The 23,249-nt window shown below is 41.7% G+C and overlaps 4 protein-coding genes across 5 annotated transcripts in view; 3 read left to right on the forward strand and 1 right to left on the reverse strand.

The window, feature by feature from the left end:
- LOC116696265 (complement factor H) overlaps nucleotides 1-3,454 on the forward strand; it is a 47,998-nt gene extending 44,544 nt beyond the window's left edge. For both annotated transcript variants that reach the window (XM_032527112.1, XM_032527111.1), the window contains 2 exons: nucleotides 2,346-2,525; nucleotides 3,247-3,454. In XM_032527112.1, the coding sequence (XP_032383003.1) occupies nucleotides 2,346-2,525; nucleotides 3,247-3,431 (365 nt within the window). In that variant the 3' untranslated portion in view covers nucleotides 3,432-3,454. The remainder of the gene's footprint in view (nucleotides 1-2,345; nucleotides 2,526-3,246) is intronic.
- A 2,686-nt stretch (nucleotides 3,455-6,140) lies between these two features.
- LOC116696266 (abnormal spindle-like microcephaly-associated protein homolog) lies at nucleotides 6,141-14,111 on the reverse strand. Its single transcript, XM_032527114.1, has 8 exons — nucleotides 13,333-14,111; nucleotides 12,888-13,037; nucleotides 12,565-12,756; nucleotides 11,406-11,598; nucleotides 9,143-9,297; nucleotides 6,819-6,995; nucleotides 6,505-6,677; nucleotides 6,141-6,385 (listed from the first exon to the last, which is right to left on the reverse strand). Exons 1-8 carry the CDS (start codon nucleotides 14,005-14,007, stop codon nucleotides 6,283-6,285), a joined length of 1,818 nt encoding a protein of 605 aa, XP_032383005.1. The 5' UTR covers nucleotides 14,008-14,111; the 3' UTR covers nucleotides 6,141-6,282.
- Nucleotides 14,112-20,884: 6,773 nt separating this feature from the next.
- On the forward strand, nucleotides 20,885-21,889 carry LOC116696268 (abnormal spindle-like microcephaly-associated protein homolog). Its single transcript, XM_032527118.1, has one exon. It carries the CDS (start codon nucleotides 20,903-20,905, stop codon nucleotides 21,665-21,667), a length of 765 nt encoding a protein of 254 aa, XP_032383009.1. The 5' UTR covers nucleotides 20,885-20,902; the 3' UTR covers nucleotides 21,668-21,889.
- Nucleotides 21,890-22,574: 685 nt separating this feature from the next.
- LOC116695758 (abnormal spindle-like microcephaly-associated protein homolog) overlaps nucleotides 22,575-23,249 on the forward strand; it is a 4,323-nt gene continuing 3,648 nt past the window's right edge. The window contains exon 1 of the mRNA XM_032526212.1: nucleotides 22,575-23,246. Within this exon, the coding sequence (XP_032382103.1) occupies nucleotides 22,697-23,246 (550 nt within the window). The 5' untranslated portion in view covers nucleotides 22,575-22,696. The remainder of the gene's footprint in view (nucleotides 23,247-23,249) is intronic.

Raw genomic sequence — 23,249 nt, forward strand, 5'->3', positions numbered from 1 at the left:
GTGCCACTGGCTGCAATACAACCCCAAAACATGATTGATCCACCCCCATGCTGAACAGTTGGACAGAAGTTCTTTTCACTAAATTCTGTGCCCTTTCCAAATGTACCTTTGCTCATTGCAAAAAGTTCTGTTTTGATCTCATCGGTCGGTGGTGAGGACGTAGAAGAGGTTATCTTCTGATGGCTCTTCCATGAAGACCATATTTGTACGAGTATCTCTTTATAGTAGAATGGTGTACTACAACTCCAGAGTCTGCCAGGTCTTTCTGGATGGATCGTGCAGTCAAACGTGGGTTTGGACTTGCTTTTCTCACAATCCTGCGAGCTGTTCTGTCTGATATTTTTCTTGGTTTTCCAGATCTTGCTTTAACTTCCACTGTTCTTGATGACTGCCATTTCTTAATTACATTCCGAACAGAGGATATTGGCATCTGAAAACGCTTTGCTATCTTCTTATAGCCTTCTCCTGCTTTGTGAGCGTCATCTATTTTCAGTTTCAGTTTTCTAGACAACTGCTTAGAAGAACCCATGGTGCACTGTCTAGGTGTCAGATGAGTCTGGGCATTTAAAACCTTAAGATTGACATCACCTGGTCTTTCCAGACGATGATTGAGAACAATCCGTGACACCTTCAGGTCTCAGCTTTCCAAAGGGGGAGGTGCACACTATAAACTCTGCAGGGTGCCCCAACTTTTGCAGATGCCTTTTTTTTTTTTTAATGTTATTTTGAAAGTGTAAATGATGGAAATAAAATCTAACTTTTTGTGACATATTATATGAATGTCTAATCTGTCATTTGATGCCTTTTGGAGATTTTTCCATCTTTTCTTGGCTTCTTTATGCACATTAATACAATTTTTTTACCTGGGGTGCCCAAACTTTTAAGTTTTAGCTGCCACCAAATTTGACTTTGTGATAGGCTATACAGCACTTCATGAAAGACTTGTTTTGCACCTTATGAAAGACTCTTTGCACTGGATGCACTTTTCTCGCCTATATTTTGCACTGGTCCGTTCAGTTTTGTTATAATTTTTTTCCCACTGGTATGATATGTAGCCTACTGTGATACGTTTTTTTAGCCAGTCAAACTGGTCCATCAGAGGGTCAAGACAGTTCAATCCCAAACGACATCAGTTAAAGCAACCCTAGTGAACTTTTCTCACTTCTGTCCTCCTACAGGTTGGAAGAGGAATTGTCCCATTATGTCTCATTGGTACTACCGAGCCGCTACCTAATCTGGCAAACTTGGATAGTGTAGTTATAGCCAGTAGAGCAACGCAAAGTGAATGCAGAAGTGCCGTTCACCCTGTTACAAACTACTGAAACAATTTTGGAAACATGATTGGTTGAAAATTTCTCTGGTGTTGCTTTAAAGGTGCCCTGCCACACAAAACCGTTTTACTTGCATTTCCTGAAATGGGTTAGGTCCATATGTGTTTGTGTTATGTCGTGAATGTGAAAATGGTCTGCTACCTCGTCTGTCAGCTCTAGCCACTGAAAAGAAATAAGTGGAGAAATTAGACCAATTAAAAAGGTCAGTGTGATGTCATGTTGCTTGAGCTCGTTAATATTCATGAGCTTGCTGAGTTGTACTGGGTAAAGGATGCTGATATCCATGCTCTCATTGGATAGATGTTAGCCAGTCAGAGTCAAGCAGCCTAGCTCATTAAATATTGATGAGAACTGGCACAAACGGAGCTGAGTCTTCCTGCAGGCTGTCTATACCACGCTAGAATCGCTTGAAACAAGGTAACCAAGGCATGCATTTTTACAGAGTCCTTGGTAGAATTTCAGACATTACCACAAAGTAATGAAATACTGTGGCAAGGCACCTTTAAACACATACATCTTTTGCCATGACGCTAAAACACTGGATGATCAATGCATATACAGTCAGCATTAACACTATTTATAAAAAAAATCATTCTGTTAGTTTGTAAAGTCAACATATATGAATTTTACGTATTGTTTCATCCTAGTTTAATACTGCTTCTATTGTTCTTACCAGATGTTCTAATTTGGTTTTCACCTTATACTCTGTTGTTTTGCTTTGTTGAATACATTTCTGCCTCTGTGTTGTGTCTTGTCTTGTACATTGCGCTTCATTTTTTTAGTTTTCTGTTTCTGTGCACTGTCCCCTTTCATAAAATAAACAAATCAACTCAAAGAGAAGAAGTGCTAAGGGGACGACCCATTTTATCAAATTGCCATTTTCCATGCATCTGATATTTCTGTGGCCAGACTATAAAATCATTTCACAGTTGGCCCTTTCTGTGCCTTTCAGTGGCATTAACTGTTTACTGTGCCACAATCTAATACCTTAACTTGTACCTATATGTTTTTTAGAGAGTGTAGGCTGTGGGAGTCCACCACCTCTCACAGATGGAGACATCAAGTACACCTTGAAAAGTAATTACAGCCACAAAGAAAGGGTTGAATTCATGTGTCAAAGTTACTTCACCATGGAGGGTGAGCCTAACAGAACCTGCATCAACGGTAAATGGATCGGACAGATGAGATGCCTCAGTAAGTTACAGTTCTTCTCATCAATCAATCAAATGTTGCAGTTATAGGACAAACTTACAGAGAGCTTTATTTCTGGAAATCTTTTATTTCTGCGGCAGGGAGAAAACAAGGGGTGTGGGGGTCATTAGCCACAAAAAAAAATTCTATTTGAATCCCATTTCCTGCATTGCTACTTAAGTAGATTAGACTGTGGTGATAGCAAACTCAGGAAATAATTAAATTGATCATAATGATAAATTCTTCCAGAATCAGTAGTACTAAACTAAAACAAAATGTCTTACTTTCTTTGTTTAGTATAGGGGCTGATCACCAAGTCATAAAATAAAACAATATTCTACTTATGTAAAAATGCAGAAATTCTTCTTGTAACTGTCATTTCACATCCGACTGACCCGAGGTTCAGTGCTGTGCAATACCAGTCACCCTTATGGGATTACTGGTATAGCTGTCTTGTTTAATTGGTGTCTGTCCTGTTTATCTGTATCTTTCTGGGTTTTTTTCTTTTATGGACCATAAGTCTAATAATAAAGGCTATTTATCTATCTATGTAATATCAAACTAATTTGTGTGTGGGGGTGACCCAAACTATATTTTGAAAAGCGGAGTGGACATGTCCCCCCAGTCCCCAGTGGAAATTAAACCCTAGACTGTATCGCCCAACATGTTTACAGTGCTTTACAGTCATTCCTGCTATTAACAAAATGTTATTTGTCTCTTGCAGAACCCTGTATTGTGAATGAAGACGTCTATAAAGAACATAATATTACTTTAAAATCTAATGACAGGACATTTTTCACTCATGATGAAATGATTGAGTTCAAGTGTGCCAGAGGAATACCAGTTGGTGCAGTGGCAATGCGGCAGAGGTGTAATGGTGGTGAGATTCTCCTGCCTACCTGCCAGTGAGATTCCTCTAAAAGTAAACGTTGTGAACATTAAAATAAAACCTACTTGATCTCTGTCTCTGTTCGGCCTTCACGTATATAGCCTACCATATTATGAGTAAGACTCAACATTTCGTTTGAAAGGTGTTTTTTTTTTGGGGGGCTTCTGGGCCTTTGTTTGATAGGACAGGAAAGGCGGTAGAAAGGGGGGGACGGCATGCAGCAAAGGGGACAAGGGTCGGACTCAAACCTGGGCTGCTGCAGTGAGGACTGAGTTCATGGGGCGCATGCTTAAAGGTGCGCCGAGTTCCTGCAAGTTCACTTCTGTTGACGTTTCAAGTAAATTACAAACACAACAGAGCAAGCTCCCCCCCCCCCCCCTTATGTTTCTGTAACTGTCATGACTAACTGTCACTGACCCCCACCCCAAACCATCTTGTCTGTGATTGGCTGGAACTTGTTTGTTGTGTTTTGGTGCACAGACTGTGCCCAGAGTGTTTGTTTGACATTTATAACCCCTGTGTTATCTCCAGAGACGGATAGATCATGTGCAATGTACTACATTATATTTTCTGTCTTGCACATGATGAATACAGCAATTATTTGAGCCCAATGGAGATTGTACAAAAAAAATAAACCACTTTGGTTGAGACTAATAGAAATTGTAGTACTAACATTTAATAAAGATGGGGACTATGGTAACTCTTACCTGATTAATAAGCAGAATGTACTGTACGTTGTCATGCTTTTGTTACATTAAGATGTTTCTAAAGAGCTGCAACTTAGATAAGATAATTAGATAATTTGTGTATTAGTCCCCAATGGGGAAATTACTGCACTGCACTCTGTGTACACACTTTTTGTTAGTACTCACACACACAGGCCTGAAATACACACACATGCTCAGGACCTACAGGTAAAAGCCAGTAAATTAGAATATTTTGAAAAACTTGATTTATTTCAGTAATTGCATTCAAAGGTAACTTGTACATTATATTTATTCATTGCACACAGACTGATGCATTCAATGTTTATTTCATTTAATTTTGATGATTTGAAGTGGCAACAAATGAAAATCCAAAATTCCGTGTGTCACAAAATTAGAATATTACTTAAGGCTAATCAAAAAAGGAGTTTTTAGAAATGTTGGCCAACTGAAAAGAAAAATGAAAAATATGAGCATGTACAATACCAATACTTGGTTGGAGCTCCTTTTGCCTCAATTACTGCTAATGCGGCGTGGCATGGAGTCGATGATTTCTGGCACTGCTCGTTTGATGAGCCCAGTTGCTCTGATAGTGGCCTTCAACTCTTCTGCGTTTTTGGTTCTGATATTCTGCATCTTCCTTTTCACAATACCCCACAGATTTTCTATGGGCTAAGGTCAGGGGAGTTGGCTGGCCAATTTAGAACAGAAATACCATGGTCCGTAACCAGGCACGGGTAGATTCTGCGCTGTGTGCAGCGCCAATTCCGTTGGAACCTGAAATCTCCATCTCCATAGAGCATTCAGCAGCAGAAAGCATGAAGTGCTCTAAACTTGCTGGTAGAGCGCTGTGTGTTGACCCTGGATCTCAGGAAACAGAGTGGACCGACACCAGCAGATGACATGGCACCCCAAACCATCACTGATGGTGGAAACTTTACACTAGACTTCAGGCAACGTGGATCCTGTGCCTCTCCTGTCCCTCCAGACTCTGGACCTCGATTTCCAAAGGAAATGCAAAATTTGCTTTAGTCAAAACATGACTTTGGACCACTCAACACAGTCCATCGCTTTTTTTCCCTTAGCCCGGGTGAGACGCTTTTCGCGCTGTTTCTTGGTCAACAGTGGCTTGACACGAGGTATGCGGCAGTTGAAACCCATGCTTTCAAGCGTCTCTTGGTGTGGATCTTGAAGCACTGACTCCAGCAGCTGTCCACTCCTTGTGAATCTCCCCACATTTTGAATGTTTTTTTTTTTTTTCACAACTTGACTAGGCGCGGTGATCCCTGTCGCTTGTACACTTTTCTGACCACAGTTTTTCCTTCCCTTTGCCTTCTATTAATGTGTTTGGACACAGAGCTCTGAGAACAGCCAGCCTCTCAGCAATAACCTTTTGTGTCTTTCCCTCCTTGTGCGTGTCGATGTCGCCTTTTGACAGCTGTCAAATCTGAAGTCTTCCCCATGTTTGTGTAGGCTTCAGAACTGGTGAGAGACCATTTAAAGCCCTTTGCGTGTTTTGAGTTAATCAGCTGATTAGTTTGTGGCACCAGGTGCTTCAAAATTTACCCTTCACAATATTCTAATTTTGTGACACACGGAATTTTGGATTTTCATTTTGTTGCCACTTCAAATCATCAAAATAAATAATAAATAAACATTTAATGCATCAGTCTGTGGCAATGAATAAATATAATGTACAAGTTACACCTTTGAATGCAATTACTGAAATAAATCAAGTTTTTTTCAAAATATTCTAATTTACTGGCTTTTACCTGTATACATGCACTATACATGGAGAGATGTCAGAGTCAGAACTTGGGAGCAAATAAGTGCATTTAAAATTTAAAAAAAGTCAAATAATTGGTTAATCTGGTTTCCCTCTGCCTCTGTAAACATAGTTATAAATAGTGATAATGAACTCTCATACACAAACACACACAGGTCAGCCTGCCAAAACAATGTCAACGCATAAGAAACCCACCCATGTTTAAGAAACAAATCCATTTTAATATATACACACACACACGCACGCACACACACAAACACGGAAAATATGGAAATGATTTTTAAAAAAACCTTGAACAATACATTGTAAAATATTTTCTGAAGTTAAAAAAAAATAAAAAAAATTGAGATGAGAAGAAGAAAGTACTGAAAATGTTTTCATTTACAACACAATGGAGAGTGTGTTAGCGACCAGTGTAATGGCCCGGAGAGGGTCCACAATGTCTCGGAGTGTGTTCTTTCGGAGAACCCACTCAGGTGCAAATCTGAAAAAACAAAACAAAACAATTAAAAACAAAACAGAATCTCAATTATGGCTGCAAACACATACCATCTGTATATTTCAGACAAATACAGAACCGTGTACACCCACACGTATACGTACTTTGGCACAGGGCGGGATTTACAAGGCGTAGCAGGAACAGCGAAGCTCCCATTGACTGATGCATTCACCTTCTGTTTCATAACAGTTCTTTCGGCGTCCATCTTGTTTTTGCGAGCAGTGAGGTGGTAAATACTGCGTATCCTATCCAAGGCCTTGGGTAGCTTCATAACCTCCTAAACAAAATAACATTTGCATTACATTTACAAAACTACAATAGCAGTCCTTCCTGTAAAATTTGAATTTGGTGTTAAAAACATGGCTTAAATTAATTGATTCTGGTGTCATTTTTTTTGTAAGTCATAGTAACTACGGACCACAGATCGGTGCTTGTCTTGCAGGAGGAGAGCGAGAAGGAAGCAGGCTTTGGTGAAGATGCTGCCGCCCTTTTCTGCCACTTTATCCCCGGCCTTCTCCCGGTATCTCTGCAGCAGGTCCAGTAGCATCTCCACAGAGTTCTCCACTGAATACACCGCCTCGATGGTCTTGTGGTACTGAGGAAAGAAAACCGTGAGTGAGTGGAGAGGACATTATTCATTATTTTTATGTTTGATTGTTGATGACCAAGAACACTTGGGCAAAAGCACATTCAAAACACCCAATAAAGTAACTTGAAAAGTTAAAAAAAAAAAAAAAACATTCTGGTAAAAGAGGAAGAGGATGTAATGCCCAACCATATGCAAAAGGAAATGGGGTATCCGAGCTTTGGAGAAAACATTTCCCAGTTATCAGAGAATCAGATTTAACCTGCATTCTTGTCTGACATCTTGGTGCACTGTCCTCCAGTTTCAGCTCTCACTGCCAAAATGTATTATCTAGGATGCCCCGATAGCTCAGGTGGTAGAGCGGGCGCCCATATATAGAGGTTTACTCTCCTTTGCTGAATGTCATTCCCCCTTTCATCTCTTCTGCTGTCCTATCAAAATTAAGGCTGAAAATGCCCAAAAATAATCCTAAAAATTATTATCTTCAAAACCGCCTTTAATGCCCTCATTACATAATTCCTGGCTGACTGCAAGACTGCTTAAAATCAATGTTATCTGCTGGATTGATACTTTTTATATAATGTGTTGGGATTTCTTTTTTTAAACAAGAATACATACTTACCTTATATTCACTTATCCAAGGTACAGATTATTTATGAAATTAACTTGGTAAAGGACATGTGACAGATGCAATGTAAATCCAGTTGTCTAAGTTTGTTGTCATTTTATCATAAAAGTCATGGAATCAGGTCTAAAAAAGTCTGCCTTAAATGTGAAATATCAGCTTATAGAACCTTTTCTTTTTTTTTTCCACAAGGAGACAAAAAAAGGTCAGTCTGAGAACTTGGTTGAGCAGAAGAGAAACTGAGCCTGATGTGAGAAGGAACAGACAGCCTGTGGGGAAGTGAGAGATCAGAGCGGTTGAGTAAATACTGTGGCGGTCTCCATCCATCCTCAGCTAAACTCACTGCCAATAATCATGTGAACTTTACTTTCACTCCAGACAACTTGATTGGTAGTAACTGATTACTCAGCACCGTGTGCGACTTAAACTATTCTTTTAACTCCGTATCCATACAGTCTGTTTGCTAAACATGAAGCTAGAGCCAGGAGACAATTAGCTTAGCGGGAAGCAGCTAGCCTGGCTGTCCAAAACCAATCCATCTACAATCCCAGGGTTTCCCCTCACAGACCAATTTGTGGCGGTGCACCACACAATCAACACCGGCCGCAACATATTGCGTTTTGTTATTCTTTTTTTATTTTAACATTTAAAAACATGCAGCGTATTCGTTCAGCTGCATTTCTGAGACACACACACTAAAAATGTCTCTGCAGGTACCTGGAGGAATGGGCAGGGAAATGCCCCTGGATTACCCAAGTTTTACGTGATGCAATCAAAGCGTTTTGCCCTGTATATAAGAAGGAATGTGGTACATTGCTACATGCTAGCAGCAAAGCCACATAACAGCACAACAGTACAGACCAACACTTTGGTCTCATCCTTCTTTAGACAGGAGGAGGACGTCATGTATAATAACACAGCAGCTGATGAGCTGATTTTTTATTTATTTTCGGGTTTACATGACAGTTGAATTCCGGAATTAAAATAAAATAAATCATTTAGGTGCAGTGTTTTGAAATTCATGCCTCCCCACCCCCGTCTAGTTCCGAGTTGTACCCATTCTCATCTGGTCACCCAAGTTAAAACACATCTAATATATAAATATCTATTTCTCTATCCATCTCTTACACTGAATCTTTGCTGCTTTAATCCAGATGAGTATTGAAAAGTATTTTCCACGACTGAAAAAGGCAAGTGTTGAGGATGAGGCCCAGCCTGAACCGGCGCTATCAATCTAAAATGGACCAGTCCGACCAGTGCTGCTCAAGCAGAAAGACCGGGTCAGGGAGAGAAAGAGATTGACTCATTAGGCATTGAAGGAGTAGGAGGACAGCATCAAACAGCGTGTCCTTCTCATCCTCAACACATGGCTTTTTCAGCATCCAACAACATGTGCGCCCCCCAGGAACCTTTCAGCAGTCAAAAGATCAGTATTTTTCTTTTTTACATTATCTTGATATTTCAGACCCTGATCACGAGAGCCTGATTACTTTTCATGGCTACATAAAGAGAGCAGGTCTTGGGTTTGTACCTTGGAGAGGTTGAGCAGGATCTGGATGGAGTAGGTGATGATGTCCATGCAGGGGACACTCCTGTTGCAGGAGCGGATGAGTGTGAAGATGACGTTGGTGGCCCCGCTCTCTACCAGCCGCTCACAGCACTCTGGGGACAGTCTGGTGCTGGGTCCTGCACCACCACACACACACACACACACACAACACACACACCACACCACAAACACACACACACACACACACCCACACACACACACACACCACACACACACACACAACACACACCACACACCAACACACACACACCCCCAACAACACACACACACACCACACACACACACACACACCACACACACACACACACACACACACACACACACACACACACACACACACACACACACACACACACACCACACACAACACACACACACACACCACACACACACACACACACACACCAACACACACACCACACACCACACACACACACACACACACACACACACACACACACACCCACACACACACACACACACCAATAATTTTAACCAGCAGATTAATGATAATAATTATATTTATAGCTAGGGCTGGGCGGATGAGAGAAAATCTATTATAATTAATTCTAGGGTTGACAATTGGTGTTCTAACAAAATATTTCACACTTAGATTTTAGAAAATAATCATTAGTTAATGTGGACATAATGGCTGTACAATGGGTTAACGAGACTGACAATTAAAATTAAGGACAAAGAAACAAAGACCCTGAGCAACAGTTTAGAATAAATCCCAGTAATTGCTAAATGAAACTGGAAGCTTAGCATCCAGATGTGTGCAGATATAAATAGAAAGGAACAGTTTCCTGTTTCCCTGTTAAGTACACAATAACGCAGCCTATAACAAGCAGGTGGCTTTAGCAATGCTCTTCTTCAAATCTTCACAATACAAAACAGAAGGTTAGTATAGGGTAAGCACTATTGGAATATCAACTGAAAATACTATGGACTGACAAATCACCACTGAGTAGACTGCAGAGATCCCAAACAAAAACGTGTTCCCCTGAATATTTAGAGCCCAATTGCACCGTTGTGGTTTGATAATGATCAAGGGTCACTTGCACTTTTCTGGCCTGGAAAACAAGTTCAAAATCCAATTCACATTGTATTCTCCCTTGTTATGCAACACTGTGGGGAAATGAAATAAATGGAAGCTTAAATCATTTTTCTTCGTCACTCTGAATTAAAAGGGGGGAAAAAAAATCTTTAAATAACCATTGTTGAAGCAAAGAAAAAAAGGGGTCAATTTAAAAGCCGATTATAGGCCTTTGAATGGCAAAGTTGGTAAAGTATTAGCCAAGGAAACTCAAAAAAATGTTTGTCTATGCAGCACTTATACTTTGGATGTTTAAATTGCAAAAGGCACATTCTTATGTAATGAACTTTGTCTCATCTTGAAAACACAAGCACTTTTGATATGACAACACAACCAAAAGACATCAGAAGAGGAACCGTTTCTCCCGCACTTCCTACAAAGTCTTCCCGTTTCTCGGTCTAAACTGTTGCACAATTACAGTGGGTACAGCCATGACTTGTCTAGAGTGGAATCTAGGCATGCACGATTTGATCACAACAAGCCTGTAAACATAGAAGAGAAGGAAGAGCATTGCAGCGCTTGGAGCACTTTAAAACCTATTTTATCCAGTCTATGTTTAAAACTCACAGAAGTAAGTAGTAGCATTTGTGATGCAGTTGGCACGTAAAATTAAATGAGAATCGTTAAATCAAAGTTATTTAAAAATTAAATCGTGAACCGGGTAAATCGAGATCACAATTTAATGACGATTAATTGTGCAGGCGTACTGGAATCATAAAAATCAAGTGCTTGAAATAACTAATAGTACCAGCAATGCAGAGTCACCATGATACTCAACTGGTCGCATCGTTGAAATGAATTTTGAAAATGCACAGTTTACCCCAATTCAAAAATACATATTTCACCCCCTCTTCCTCTGGTTGTGAACAGTTTCATGTAAGAACCCTTTTCTTTCTACACAACTACACCTGGCAACTGTAACACCACGCAGAAGGAAGCATACTCAGGAAAAAAATATGCATTTTTGATTTGGGGGGTGAACTGTTTCTTTAGTAGACTTATAATAACACTAACTTTGTGAACCCAGATTTGTGCTCTGCTGGCCTTTACCAACTACATTAAAGGTTGCTTTTCCAGTAAAGCTGCATTGTGGCATATGGGGGAATTAGCAGGAGAAGCAAACCTTACCCAGGTTTCTCAGGGCTTCTAGGATGTAGGAGAAGTGTTTGTATCGAAGGAGGTATTCGAGGGCAGACGAGGTCTTGTTGCACAGTTTGTCCTCCTCTTTGACGCCGGCAGTGACTTTGCGTAGGCGGTGTCTCAACTTCACTACCTTGGCATTGTCATTCAGTTGACGGGAGCAGTGTCCTCTCCACAAAGCCTGGAGGGAGATGGAGGGAAGAAAAGAGACGATTGAAAGAAAAATTGTTAAATTATATATTTGGTGTCGGAATGCAGTGTCAGGGCAGTGGGGGCCTAAAGGTTAAAGAATCGAGTTTGTGACCGGGGAGATCGCCGGTTCAATCCCCAGAACGACAGGCTAAAATCTGGCTGGGGAATGTAAACCACCACTGAGGTGCCCTTGAGCAAGGCCCTTAACCCCAAACGGGTATGAATGTGTAAATGTGACAAGTCGTCGTGACGTGGACTTGTTCTCAATCGACTTACTGGACAAATAAAAAAAATGTCAATTAAAACAAATGAGGTGCTAATCATTAGGATCAGAGGAGGATGTTTACCATTGTATGCCAAAAGGGAGGATTGAAATAGTTTATCAAGTCAATCAAATTACCTTCATCTTGGACTCTCATCTACAATCCATTCCATCCAATAAACATTTTATTGATGACCAATGTTATCAAGCTTCCCTGATTTCCCTGAAATAATATAGCCAGGACTCATACTGCCCTCATGTGTTCAAATGTCCTAGTTTATAGGTTGGACATTGTCAAAAAATATTACTGTTACAGAAACTAACATTTTATTGGACTACTTTGTCCACTAATATCAGAATAAAAGACGTTTTTCAGTATCAAATTTACATTTTGTGTCCCCGGACAGGGTTACTGGCTGTTCTGCAGATATGGGGACAGTATCAAACAGAAGGACTAGTGTACTAAAACTACTAGCTTTGGAAGACTCTGGATGTCGTCCTCATTCACTTCCATTTAGAGTGCATTTGAAGAGGTTCTCCAAATGGCCTGTATGAACAGGAGGAATGATTACAGCAAACATAAACCTGTTACACTGTTCATATGGGCACCTGACTGTTGTATAAGACCCATCTGAAAAAGACTGAACCCAGTACAGAAGTCATTTGCTCCAAATTCCCCACTGACAGTAGTACCTGAGCTTTTACAATGCCCTGTTGAACCCGCTTCTGGCGCCTGAGAAGGAGGAATTTGCGGACGGCTTGCTGGATGACAGACGCCACCTTGTGGCGACGAGCTAACCAGCGCTTGACCGCTCTCTGCGCTATGACCACCTTCCTCCTATCTTCCAGATACTGTCTCCTCTGCTGCCTCGCTCTCACCCATCGCTAGAGAAAAAAGGAAATTGTTTGTAGCATTTGAAGAAATGAGCTCCACACTGATTCATTAAATTCATTAGAAGTGCTTTCCAGTGACAGATTGAGTTTTGGAAAAATGGATTTGTTGTTTGTTTCTGTACCTGTATGGTGACGACAGAATGGATTTGTCTTTTGGCCGACTCCAAAGCCCAGTGTGCTCTCAGAGCTCGCTGGATCTTTATGGCACAGAGATGGTGGAAGATGGCCAATGTAAAACGGAGCCTGCTCTCTGCCTTGGCTCTTTCTAGTACCTGAAACACAATAGCAAGGATTGGAAATTATTTTCTACAAATTAAATTTTATTTTTGGTCAGCTTTTTTCCAGACAGGCAGTAGTTTCTCCTTCTAGTTTTTCCTTAATTGTAGTATATTCATTTCTAATTTTGTCTATTGACCAAATCAATATGCCACTTGTTAAGACAATTTGCTCTGAAAGATTACCTGTTAAAACTAATTTTCTACAAGGTTAGTGAATGCCAACTTAAGGCTGTTTGAAAGGCAGAGACAGTTTTTAGCAAACTATAAACTTTAAATAAAGCCCCATTACCTGTCGTCTTGCAATCCAGCCTCTGCAGTGTGTCTGAAGTGTGATGGCAGCTTTCCGTATTCGGGTGTAGTTGTTCCTCTCCAACCTGCCGAGCTGCAATGCCCGGACCCCCCGCTGAAGTTTCACAGCTGTCTCACGCTTCCTTTGGAAGATGCGCCTCTGCACTAAGCCTCTCCAGAACGACTGGATCACAATGGCAGCTTCATTTTGTCTGCTTATGTCCCTCCTGACACACCAGCCCCTAAACGCTGCCTGAAGGGTGATGGTGGATTGCTTCATTTTAAGGAACTTTTCCCTTTCTTGCCTCTGAAGAATACAGGCGCGATAGTATCTCTGGATGATAATGGCGGACAGGCGCAGGGCCTGGAATTTGACTTCCTCTCTGTGCTTTCTGAATGCTGACTGGATCACAGTGGCAGCCTGATGCCAACCGGCAACCTCCTTTCTGACCTGCTGGCCTCTGTATGCTGCCTGGACAATGATGGCTGCGCTGCGCATTTCCAGATATTGACTTCTTTGTGCTTTAGCTGCAACAGTTGATCGATATTTTCGCTGAATCGTAAGCACGGACAATTTCATTTTCAGATACTGCTTGTGTTCACTGTATGTTCTGTAACCTCTCTGGATAACGCTGGCAGCATGATGCCTTTGTTTGAGGATTCTCCTGGATTTCATGACACGGAAAGCAGCTTGGAGTTTGATGACAGCTTTCCTGCCCTCTTGATAATGTTTTACCTCAATGTTTCTCTGTCTCTGAGCTCTAAACCTCTGCTGTAAGATGGACGAGGATCAGTGAGGGGGAATTGGCTTCCTAAGAAAACCTGAGGACAAACGGAGGCTGGCGTCTCTGAGGGCCGACCGGGGCCTTCAGCCAAGTCCCCAAGACCAGGTCCTGTATGAACAAGCAGCACTAAGATTACCCTGCTGATGGATGGGCCCGCGTGTGGTGATTCTACAATCTAAGGTGATTTGAATATTTTGTTTTGGCGTCCATGAGCTTAAAATAAAAAATGTCATGGTTTAAAAAGTTTATTGGTTAGGATTATTTCAACTCGTTAAACAGGATGGAGTGTTACTTTGTTCACCTCTGTCTCGTGTCATGAGTTTTGCTGTTGAACTGTTGTTGTTGTAGCCTTTGGTGTGGTGTTTGGTGTGGTTTCATCTGAAAACCTTTTAAGGGTTAAAAAGTAAACTTAATTTTGTGGTTTTTTGTTGGGTTGCTAAACTGCTGCATGTGGCCAGAGGTTGCTACATTTCTCATGTCGAACTGTCACAGCCAAAAATCCAACTTTTAGAAAACTGTAAATGAAGTGTGTCGGCTGTCTGTGCAGGTGGAGAACTTCACAGTGACGTTCTCGGATGGCCGGTCCTCTGCTACCTTATCCACACTACCACCCATGTTCCTCCAGAGAGGGCTGTCAGTCACCAGCACCACCCAAACTGTCGAGTGCTCACCGAGGGGTCGCCTGGAGCTCGACTGCTCAGCCAGCGATCTCTGACAACTCCTTTGCTCTTTGCCGACAGCCTTGAACGGTACTTGTCGCTGTGTGCTGTGTCTTTTGTAATTGTCTGCTTGGGTGCACAGTTTAAAGATGTTGAGAACATTTGGTGCATTAGTGTAGAAACTGGGTATTTGACAAGATGTCTGCAACATTCAGGGGGGAAAAAACTGAAAAATCAGGACTATAAAGTCAGGTTTATTTCTGTCAGCATTTGTAAGTTTCCCTATCATTTTTATACAGTCATTGCATTAGCCCAGGATTTTAGCTGGCTTATCCACAGTACACCTACTTGTTAGGGGATCAAGACTTTTTATTCAAACAAACATCATGAGGAGTGTACTCCATTCAAAATTATAGCCACTGTGTGTAAAAGCGTGAAACGCAGAGGTATGTCCCTCTTTGGCTAAAGTATTTTAAAGATGGAGGCCAACATGGCAGATACAAAAACTGTTTGTATGTGTTCTGATGATTCTAAATGACAGTTTTTTTCAGAATCAACTAAAAACATTACACAATGGGCTTTAAAAAATATAAATAAGATGAAACAGGATGACTAGAGGTAGACTAGGTTAAACGTGTTTTGGTCTCAACTAAAGCTAAAGCTCCAAAATAAAGTGTTTTCAACTTCCCTTTAATAATTACCACACCCACAATTGCTATGGTGAGGCCAATCAGTGGCCTAGCTGTCAATCAAAATCAGTGGATCAGATCTATAAACCAAAGTGTGGAGGTTTTAAATAATTACTTTCTTATTAATAAACAACTGCTTTTTGGGCTCTACAGGAGAATGTCATTAAAGTACAAGGTGTTGCTTTGGAAATTCATTGAAAAATAAATTAAACTGGACTCAACATGCAAAACGTTAAGCATTTACTTGATTCTCCTCATTTCCAAATGTGGAAAGACCATTATTTAATATAGGATACATTTGAAACAAATGAATGACTGCATGTCATTCCTCAAAATAAAATGTAAATTTGTAAACTTATTTGTAGGGCTTTTGAAAAAGATTATGAAGAATTAAAAAGACGAAACCGACTTATTAACCCTTATTTTGGTCAACGGCCCAGATTCAGGGATTAAAGAGCTACTGGAGAATGAGAAAAACAACTTAGAACTGGTCACACAGGCTGTTGCTTTCCTGGGTGGAGTTCCGCCATGATCAACCCAGTGACATGTCCAACACGATCCCCAATGAGAAGGTGAGACCAGCCACAAGGTTTCTCTCCCCTTGCAGAAACACAGATTGTTTTCATCAAATGCAAAGCTGTATAAATCTGCTTCATATTCTTAGTCAACATCACCAAATATAACAATTCGTCATAGAGCAGGCTGCGCCTGGAAGCGAGCTGTCGGGTTTTCCAGCATTAAAAATAGTGTTCAGTTCATAAATATGAGGTCATAGGTGAAGCCCTGAAAGTATGTTTTGCTTAAAGGGCCATAAATGTGGCTTTCATTTTAGTACACCATAATATCTACTAGAAAGATAAGAACTTGCTTAACACGGCAAATGCATGATAATGAAATGCATGTTTATTTAACCTTATGTTGTTTTGAGTCAATTGACCGTTTTTAGACTGTTTTACATCAGAACATTTCAACCAAATTGCCCAAAAAACAGGATAATTCCATACAACATTCTTCAGGGAAATTAATGATTACTCTCATTGTTTTTGTTTTTCTTTTTTTTGGTGTTTTATCTAATCTTGGCATTTAATTATTTTTTTTTCTGGTTTAGAAACAGTATCCAGACTAAACTTAATAGTATATAATATACATACTAGTATAGTAATAATTTCTTCCTTTTTAGTGGTCTGTGTGTCTGTGTGTGTCTGTGTGTGTCTGTGTGTCTGTGTGTGTCTGTGGGTGTCTGGTGTGTCTGTGTGTGTCGTGTGTGTCTGTGTGTGTCTGTGTGTGTCCTGTGTGTGTCCGTGTGTGTCGTGTGTGTCCGTGTGTGTCCGTGTGTGTCCGTGTGTGTCCGTGTGTTGTCCGTGTGTGTGTCCTGTTGTGTGTCGTGTGTGTCGTGTGTGGTGTGTCCGACCATGAATTTCAAGAATAAGTGTAACACCTTGTTATTAAACCAGCTCGGGTTTAAAAAAAAAGCTCCAGAGCATGGAAAAAGTGAGAAATTAATCATTAAAAAAGCGACAAACATTGAAAAAGCCCAAATAAAATTTCCTTTTCAGTTTTGACCTGGAAGGACAAGTTCATGGTTAATGGGAAGACAACAAGGGTTAAAGCAATTAAGTTTAGAGCTTTAGAAGTTTTACAGAGTCTCTCAAATAGGAACTTCTTGAAGGCAGGACACCCCCATGACTGAAAATTAGTCAGAGGATAAAACATTGTTTTTTGAGCAAATCACAATTACAGTTAGCTATAAATGCTGAGGTCTTTAGGCAGGTGAAGGACTTAAAGTGCTTTTATTACCTGAACATTTCTAATTTGAAAATTTTAAGTTATACCGGCATGCTTGGCATACAGTATGACCTGCCCTAACGCTAATGTAAGCCCCTAGTTATTCAGCTAAAACTACTAAAAATTGTCCTTTTTTTTTTTTAAGACTTATGTCTCCTTTGTCTGGCTTTTTCTTGTGAGAGGTTTCTAATTCTGTCTTTTATTGAGGCAATACAGATTACATGGTCAGGGACACAACACCATTTATGATGTTTCAAGATTTTATCACCATGTACACTGTACATTAAATCATGTCTTTACTGTGCAATACTTTCATCACAAAGTATGACCAAGTCACAGTAACATATTTTATGTATCTGTCCTCCAAATATGAAAAATAGGAATATAATAGGTTTTTAAAGTAATCAGGGTTTAGACTGACTGCTTTAAACCGTCATTAAATCTGTAGGAAAAGGATGCAAGGCTACACATCTCATCATATATGTGTGTTTATTTACAGGTTGTGATGTCCTACCTGTCCTTCTTGTGTGCTCGTCTTCTGGACCTGCGGAACGAAACCAGAGCAGCTCGGTCATACAAGGCGCCTGGAGGAGATACAGATTAAGAAGGATCTGCAGCTCTACAAGGTTGGTGAAGTGTTTGGTACAACTGCAAAGTAATGGGAGTTTTATTTAGCTGATCTTTTATTTTATTTTGCAATTCAGTCATCGTGAGGCCATTTATTTCAGCTGGAACCACATTAATCTGTCACAGACTTTGAAGAAAAACCGTTCTGGTGTTCATGTTTTGTGCTCTTTTATCCTGCCTTTATTTTCTATTAAACAGTCATTTGATGCATTAATATCAAAATATGATTTATATCCGCTGTAAGCATGAAGGAGACAGAAAGGGGTCACTTATACTGATGAACATACAGATAATTACTACGGCTCATCTGAGAAAACTAAAATGATGACAAACAATAAGCATCTTTCTTTTTTTTCTTTTTCTTTTTTTTTGGGGGGGGGACACAGGAGAGAAACTTGGCCGCTGTGAAACTCCAGTTAGTTGTGAGGAGTTTCTCCGAAGCGCAGAGCTAAGAGGCAGAATCAAGCTGCCGTTGTCATCCAATCAGTCTGGAGGGTTATGTAGCCCGCAACAGGCTGAGGCTAAAAAAACAGGCTAAACTTTGGGCTCTGCAGCATGAATCTGCAACCGTCATCCAGGTAGGTGTTTATTGCATGTGTGAGGATGCAAAGAACTGTTACAAAATCTAAAGTTGTATGTGAAAACCATTTAGAGTTTTTGAGTTAATATCTACAGTTGATTTGAAATGAAAATGTCACCTAGCAGATGTTACAGTAGAAATAAAGGGTATGTTTTAGCATTAAGGGTGAAAAAGATTTTAAACTATTTTAGTTTTAAAAGTTTGGTCATGAATCTACATTCTGTTTAGTTACAATTTGTGATTCATGCTTCAATTCATGTCTGTCCATTTGGTTGCATCAATTCCACCTGGCTTCATAATGACCCCTGCTTGTGTAATTGTTCTTTGAATAGATTGTTCTTATCTTGTCCACGCAGGCTCAGTGGAGGATGTTTTCGGCCAGGAGGCTTACCAAGCCTTAGATACCAGCCATTGTTGTCCAAGCACAATGGCGAATGAGAGAGGGCAGCTGCTGCTTATGGAAGAATCTATTGGCGGCAACTGTCATTCGAAGAACTCGCGAGCATGGGCTCTGTCAAAAGAGATCGGAAACATTATCTCTCCCTTAGAGAGGCACTGGTGAAAATACAAGGGGGTACAGAAGATGGAAAACCAGAAACTGAAAAGGAAAACTGTGCTGCCAAGTGATACAAGCTGCGTTCAAGCAATGGTATGAGGAGAAAATGGCTAAAAGAACTGCTACCCGCTTTGAGGATTCAGTCCTGGTTAGAATGCAGAGGTGTGTCCATCAATACAGAAAGATCCTGAAAAGAACTGTGCTCATTCAGCCCATTACAGAGGTCATGCACAGAGGCGCTGCTTTCAGATGTTAAAACTGCAGCACCACTCGGCTATTGTCATTCAAGTGCGTTCAGAGGACATGCTGTCAGAAAACAGGTGGGAAGATGAGAGCGCTGTCGTCCTAATCCAGCGCTGGTTCGGGCCTCCGTGGAAAGAGACTTGAAAGGCAAATGTTTGTGAGGATGAAATGTGCTGCCATTACCATACAGGCATCTTATCGTGGAAAAATGGCTCGGGAGTCCCTCAATAACAGCACCAGGCAGCAACAGTATCCAGGCAGCTTTTCGGAAGTATGCAGCCCAAGGCGCTACCTTGTGCTGAGAAAAGCTTCAACTGTGATACAGCAAAGTACAGAGCCACATTTTTGTCCCTTAGACAAAGCAGGATTATGATTCTCTTAGGAATGCTGCACTTGTCATACAAGCTAACTGGAGAGGCAAAGCTGACAGGAAGAGGATGGGAGGCGACACCAGGTGCTACACTGATACAGTACATACCGTCGGCACAAAGCACAAGCAGAATACAGGTCCAAGAAGGCCTGTACGTGGTCATACAGCGCACTACAGAGCTTATGTGGCAGAAAGAATGAGGAAAGCGTATGAGCACATAAGAGCAGCCTGTGTTACACTCCAGCTGGATTTAGAGCCATGAGAGTTAGGACAGAGCTGAAGAAAAGTCACTGGGCAGCGACTGTCATTCAGGCTTCAGTTAGGATGTTTTTATGTCGGAAACGGTATTTCTTCCTACAAAGTGCAGCAATTATCATCCAAAGCCGATACAGAGCTCTTCTTCTCTGCAAGGCACAACAAAAGAAATACAAAGAGCTAAAGCAGGCCACCGTAAAGATACAAGCTGTCTACCGGGATTTAGAGTGAGAGATGACCTAAAGAAGAAGCACAACTCTGCCAGATTAATCCAAGCTCATTTCAGGATGCACAGAATGCGTATGGCTTACCTTGCCACCAAGTTGCTGCCATCATTATTCAGAACGCTACAGGGCCAAAATGCTCAGGGATCCAACAGTGCAGAGTTACAGGACCATAAACATGCAGCTTTAGTCATCCAGGCAGCATATCGTGGCCACAGGGCAGGAGGAAGATTGTAGAGATGCACCGAGCTGCTACAATCATTCGAGAAAGTTTCTCACCATTGGGATAGAAATATGTTTCTTAGCTCTCAAGGCAGCTGCGTGGTTGTCAGCAGAGGTACAGAGCAGTAACTCTGCAAGAAAAGACCGTTTGACTATTGTCAAAGCGCAGCGCAGTCATTTGTCTGCAGGCAGCCTACAGAGGATGTAAAATCAGAAAGCAGTTGCGCATCCAGCACATGGCAGCTGTAACAATTCAGTCTCACTTCCGAAAGTACCAGCAGAGAACCTATTACACAAAGCTTCACAGGACTGCCAGTGTTTTGAAGCACGTTACAGAGCCAACAAGAAATAGAGAGGAGATGCAAGCCCTGCGTGCCATGAGAAATGCTGCGTGTGTCTTACAAGCTGCCTTCCGAGGAATGAAATCCCGTGAAATTACTAAACAAGGCATCAAGCTGCCCGTGTTATCCAGAGAGGTTACAGAACATACAGTGAACACAAGCAGTATTGACTTTGAAATCCTCCGTCATCACCATTCAGCGGAGGGTATCGGGCCACTGTAGCCGCAAAGGAGCAATGCAAAAATACCGAAAAATGCGCAGTGCTGCTGTTGTCCTCCAGGCAGCATACAGAGGCCAGCAGGTCAGAAAGGAGGTTGCTCAATGTCATCACGCTGCCACTGTGATCCAGTCTGCATTCAGAAAGCACAGAGAGGAAGTCAAATTCCAGGCCATGCGTCTTTCTTCCATTATCATCCAGAGATACTATCGCGCCTGTATTCTTCAGAGGCAAGAAAGGGAAAGGTACCTAAAAATGAGACATTCTGCCATTATTCTTCAGGCAGCTTTCAGAGGTCATCGAGTGCGAACCAACATTGCCAAGATGCACAGGGCTGCTACTGTCATCCAAGCCAACCTCAAGAGACATAAACAGCAGTCAGCCTTCAGGAAGCAACGCTGGGCAGCCTGTGTCTTACAGCAGAGGTTTAGAGCTCAGAGACAGAGAAACATTGAGGTAAAACATTATCAGGAGTGTAGGAAAGCTGTCATCAAACTTCAAACTACTTTCCGTGGTATGAAATCCAGGAGAATCCTCAAACAAAGGCATCATGCTGCCAGTATTATCCAGAGAGGTTACAGAACATACAGTGAACACAAGCAGTATCTGACTTTGAAATCCTCCGTCATCACCATTCAGCGGAGGTATCGGGCCACTGTAGCCGCAAAGGAGCAAATGCAAAAATACCAAAAAATGCGCAGTGCTGCTGTTGTCTTCCAGGCAGCATCAGAGGCCAGCAGGTCAGAAAGGAGGTTGCTCAATGTCATCAGGCTGCCACCGTGATCCAGTCAGCATTCAGAAAGCACAGAGAGGAAGTCAAGTTCCAGGCCATGGCGTCTTTCCGCCATTATCATCCAGAGATACTATCGCGCCTGTATTCTTCAGAGGCAAGAAAGGGAAAGGTTCCTAAATATGAGACATTCTGCCATTATTCTTCAGGCAGCTTTCAGAGGTCATCGAGTGCGAACCAACATTGCCAAGATGCACAGGGCCGCTACTGTCATCCAAGCAACCTCAGAGACATAAACAGCAGTCAGCCTTCAGGAAGCAACGCTGGGCAGCCTGTGTCTTTCAGCAGAGGTTTAGAGCTCAGAGACAGAAAACAGTTGAGGTAAAACATTATCAACAGCTCGAAAAGCTGCTAGTACGTTGCAGCTGCACATCGTGCAATAAATAAGGCAGAACATCAAACAAAGGCATCAGGCTGCCCATGTTATCCAGAGAGGTTACGGACATACAGTGAACACAAGCAGTATCTGACTTTGAAATCCTCCGTCATCACCATTAGCGAGGTATCGGGCCACTGTAGCCGCAAAGGAGCATATGGAAAATACCAAAAATGCGCAGTGCTGCTGTTGTCCTCCAGGCAGCATACAGAGGCCTGCTGGTCAGAAAGGAGGTTGCTATTTCATCAGCTGCCACCGTGATCCAGTCTGCATTCAGAAAGCACAGAGAGAAGTCAAATTCCAGGCCATGCGTCTTTCCGCCATTATCATCCAGAGATACTATCGCGCCTGTATTCTTCAGAGGCAAGAAAGGGAAAGGTACCTAAAAATAGACATTCTGCATTATTCTTCAGGCAGCTTTCAGAGGGTCATCGAGTGCGAACCAACATTGCCAAGATGCACAGGGCCGCTACTGTCATCCAAGCAAACCTCAAGAGACATAAACAGCAGTCAGCCTTAGGAAGCAACGCTGGGCAGCCTGTGTCTTACAGAGAGATTTAGAGCTCAGAGACAGAGAAACATTGAGGTAAAACATTATCAGGAGTGTAGGAAAGCTGTCATCAAACTCCAAGCTGCTTTCCGTGGCATGAAATCCAGGAGAATCCTCAAACAAAGGCATCATGCTGCCAGTATTATCCAGAGAGGTTACAGAACATACAGTGAACACAAGCAGTATCTGACTTTGAAATCCTCCGTCATCACCATTCAGCGGAGGTATCGGGCCACTGTAGCCGCAAAGGAGCATATGCAAAAATACCAAAAAATGCGCAGTGCTGCTGTTGTCCTCCAGGCAGCATACAGAGGCCAGCAGGTCAGAGAAGAGGTTTCTTGTTGGCATCAGGCTGCCACCGTGATCCAGTCAGCATTCAGAAAGCACAGAGAGGAAGTCAAGTTCCAGGCCATGCATCTTTCTGCCATTATCATCCAGAGATACTATCGCGCCTGTATTCTTCAGAGGCAAGAAAGGGAAAGGTACCTAAAAATGAGACATTCTGCCATTATTCTTCAGGCAGCTTTCAGAGGTCATCGAGTGCGAACCAACATTGCCAAGATGCACAGGGCCGCAACTGTCATCCAAGCAAACCTCAAGAGACATAAACAGCAGTCAGCCTTCAGGAAGCAACGCTGGGCGCAGTGTA

Source organism: Etheostoma spectabile, chromosome 9 (assembly GCF_008692095.1).
Source record: "Etheostoma spectabile isolate EspeVRDwgs_2016 chromosome 9, UIUC_Espe_1.0, whole genome shotgun sequence".
Lineage (NCBI taxonomy): Eukaryota > Metazoa > Chordata > Actinopteri > Perciformes > Percidae > Etheostoma > Etheostoma spectabile.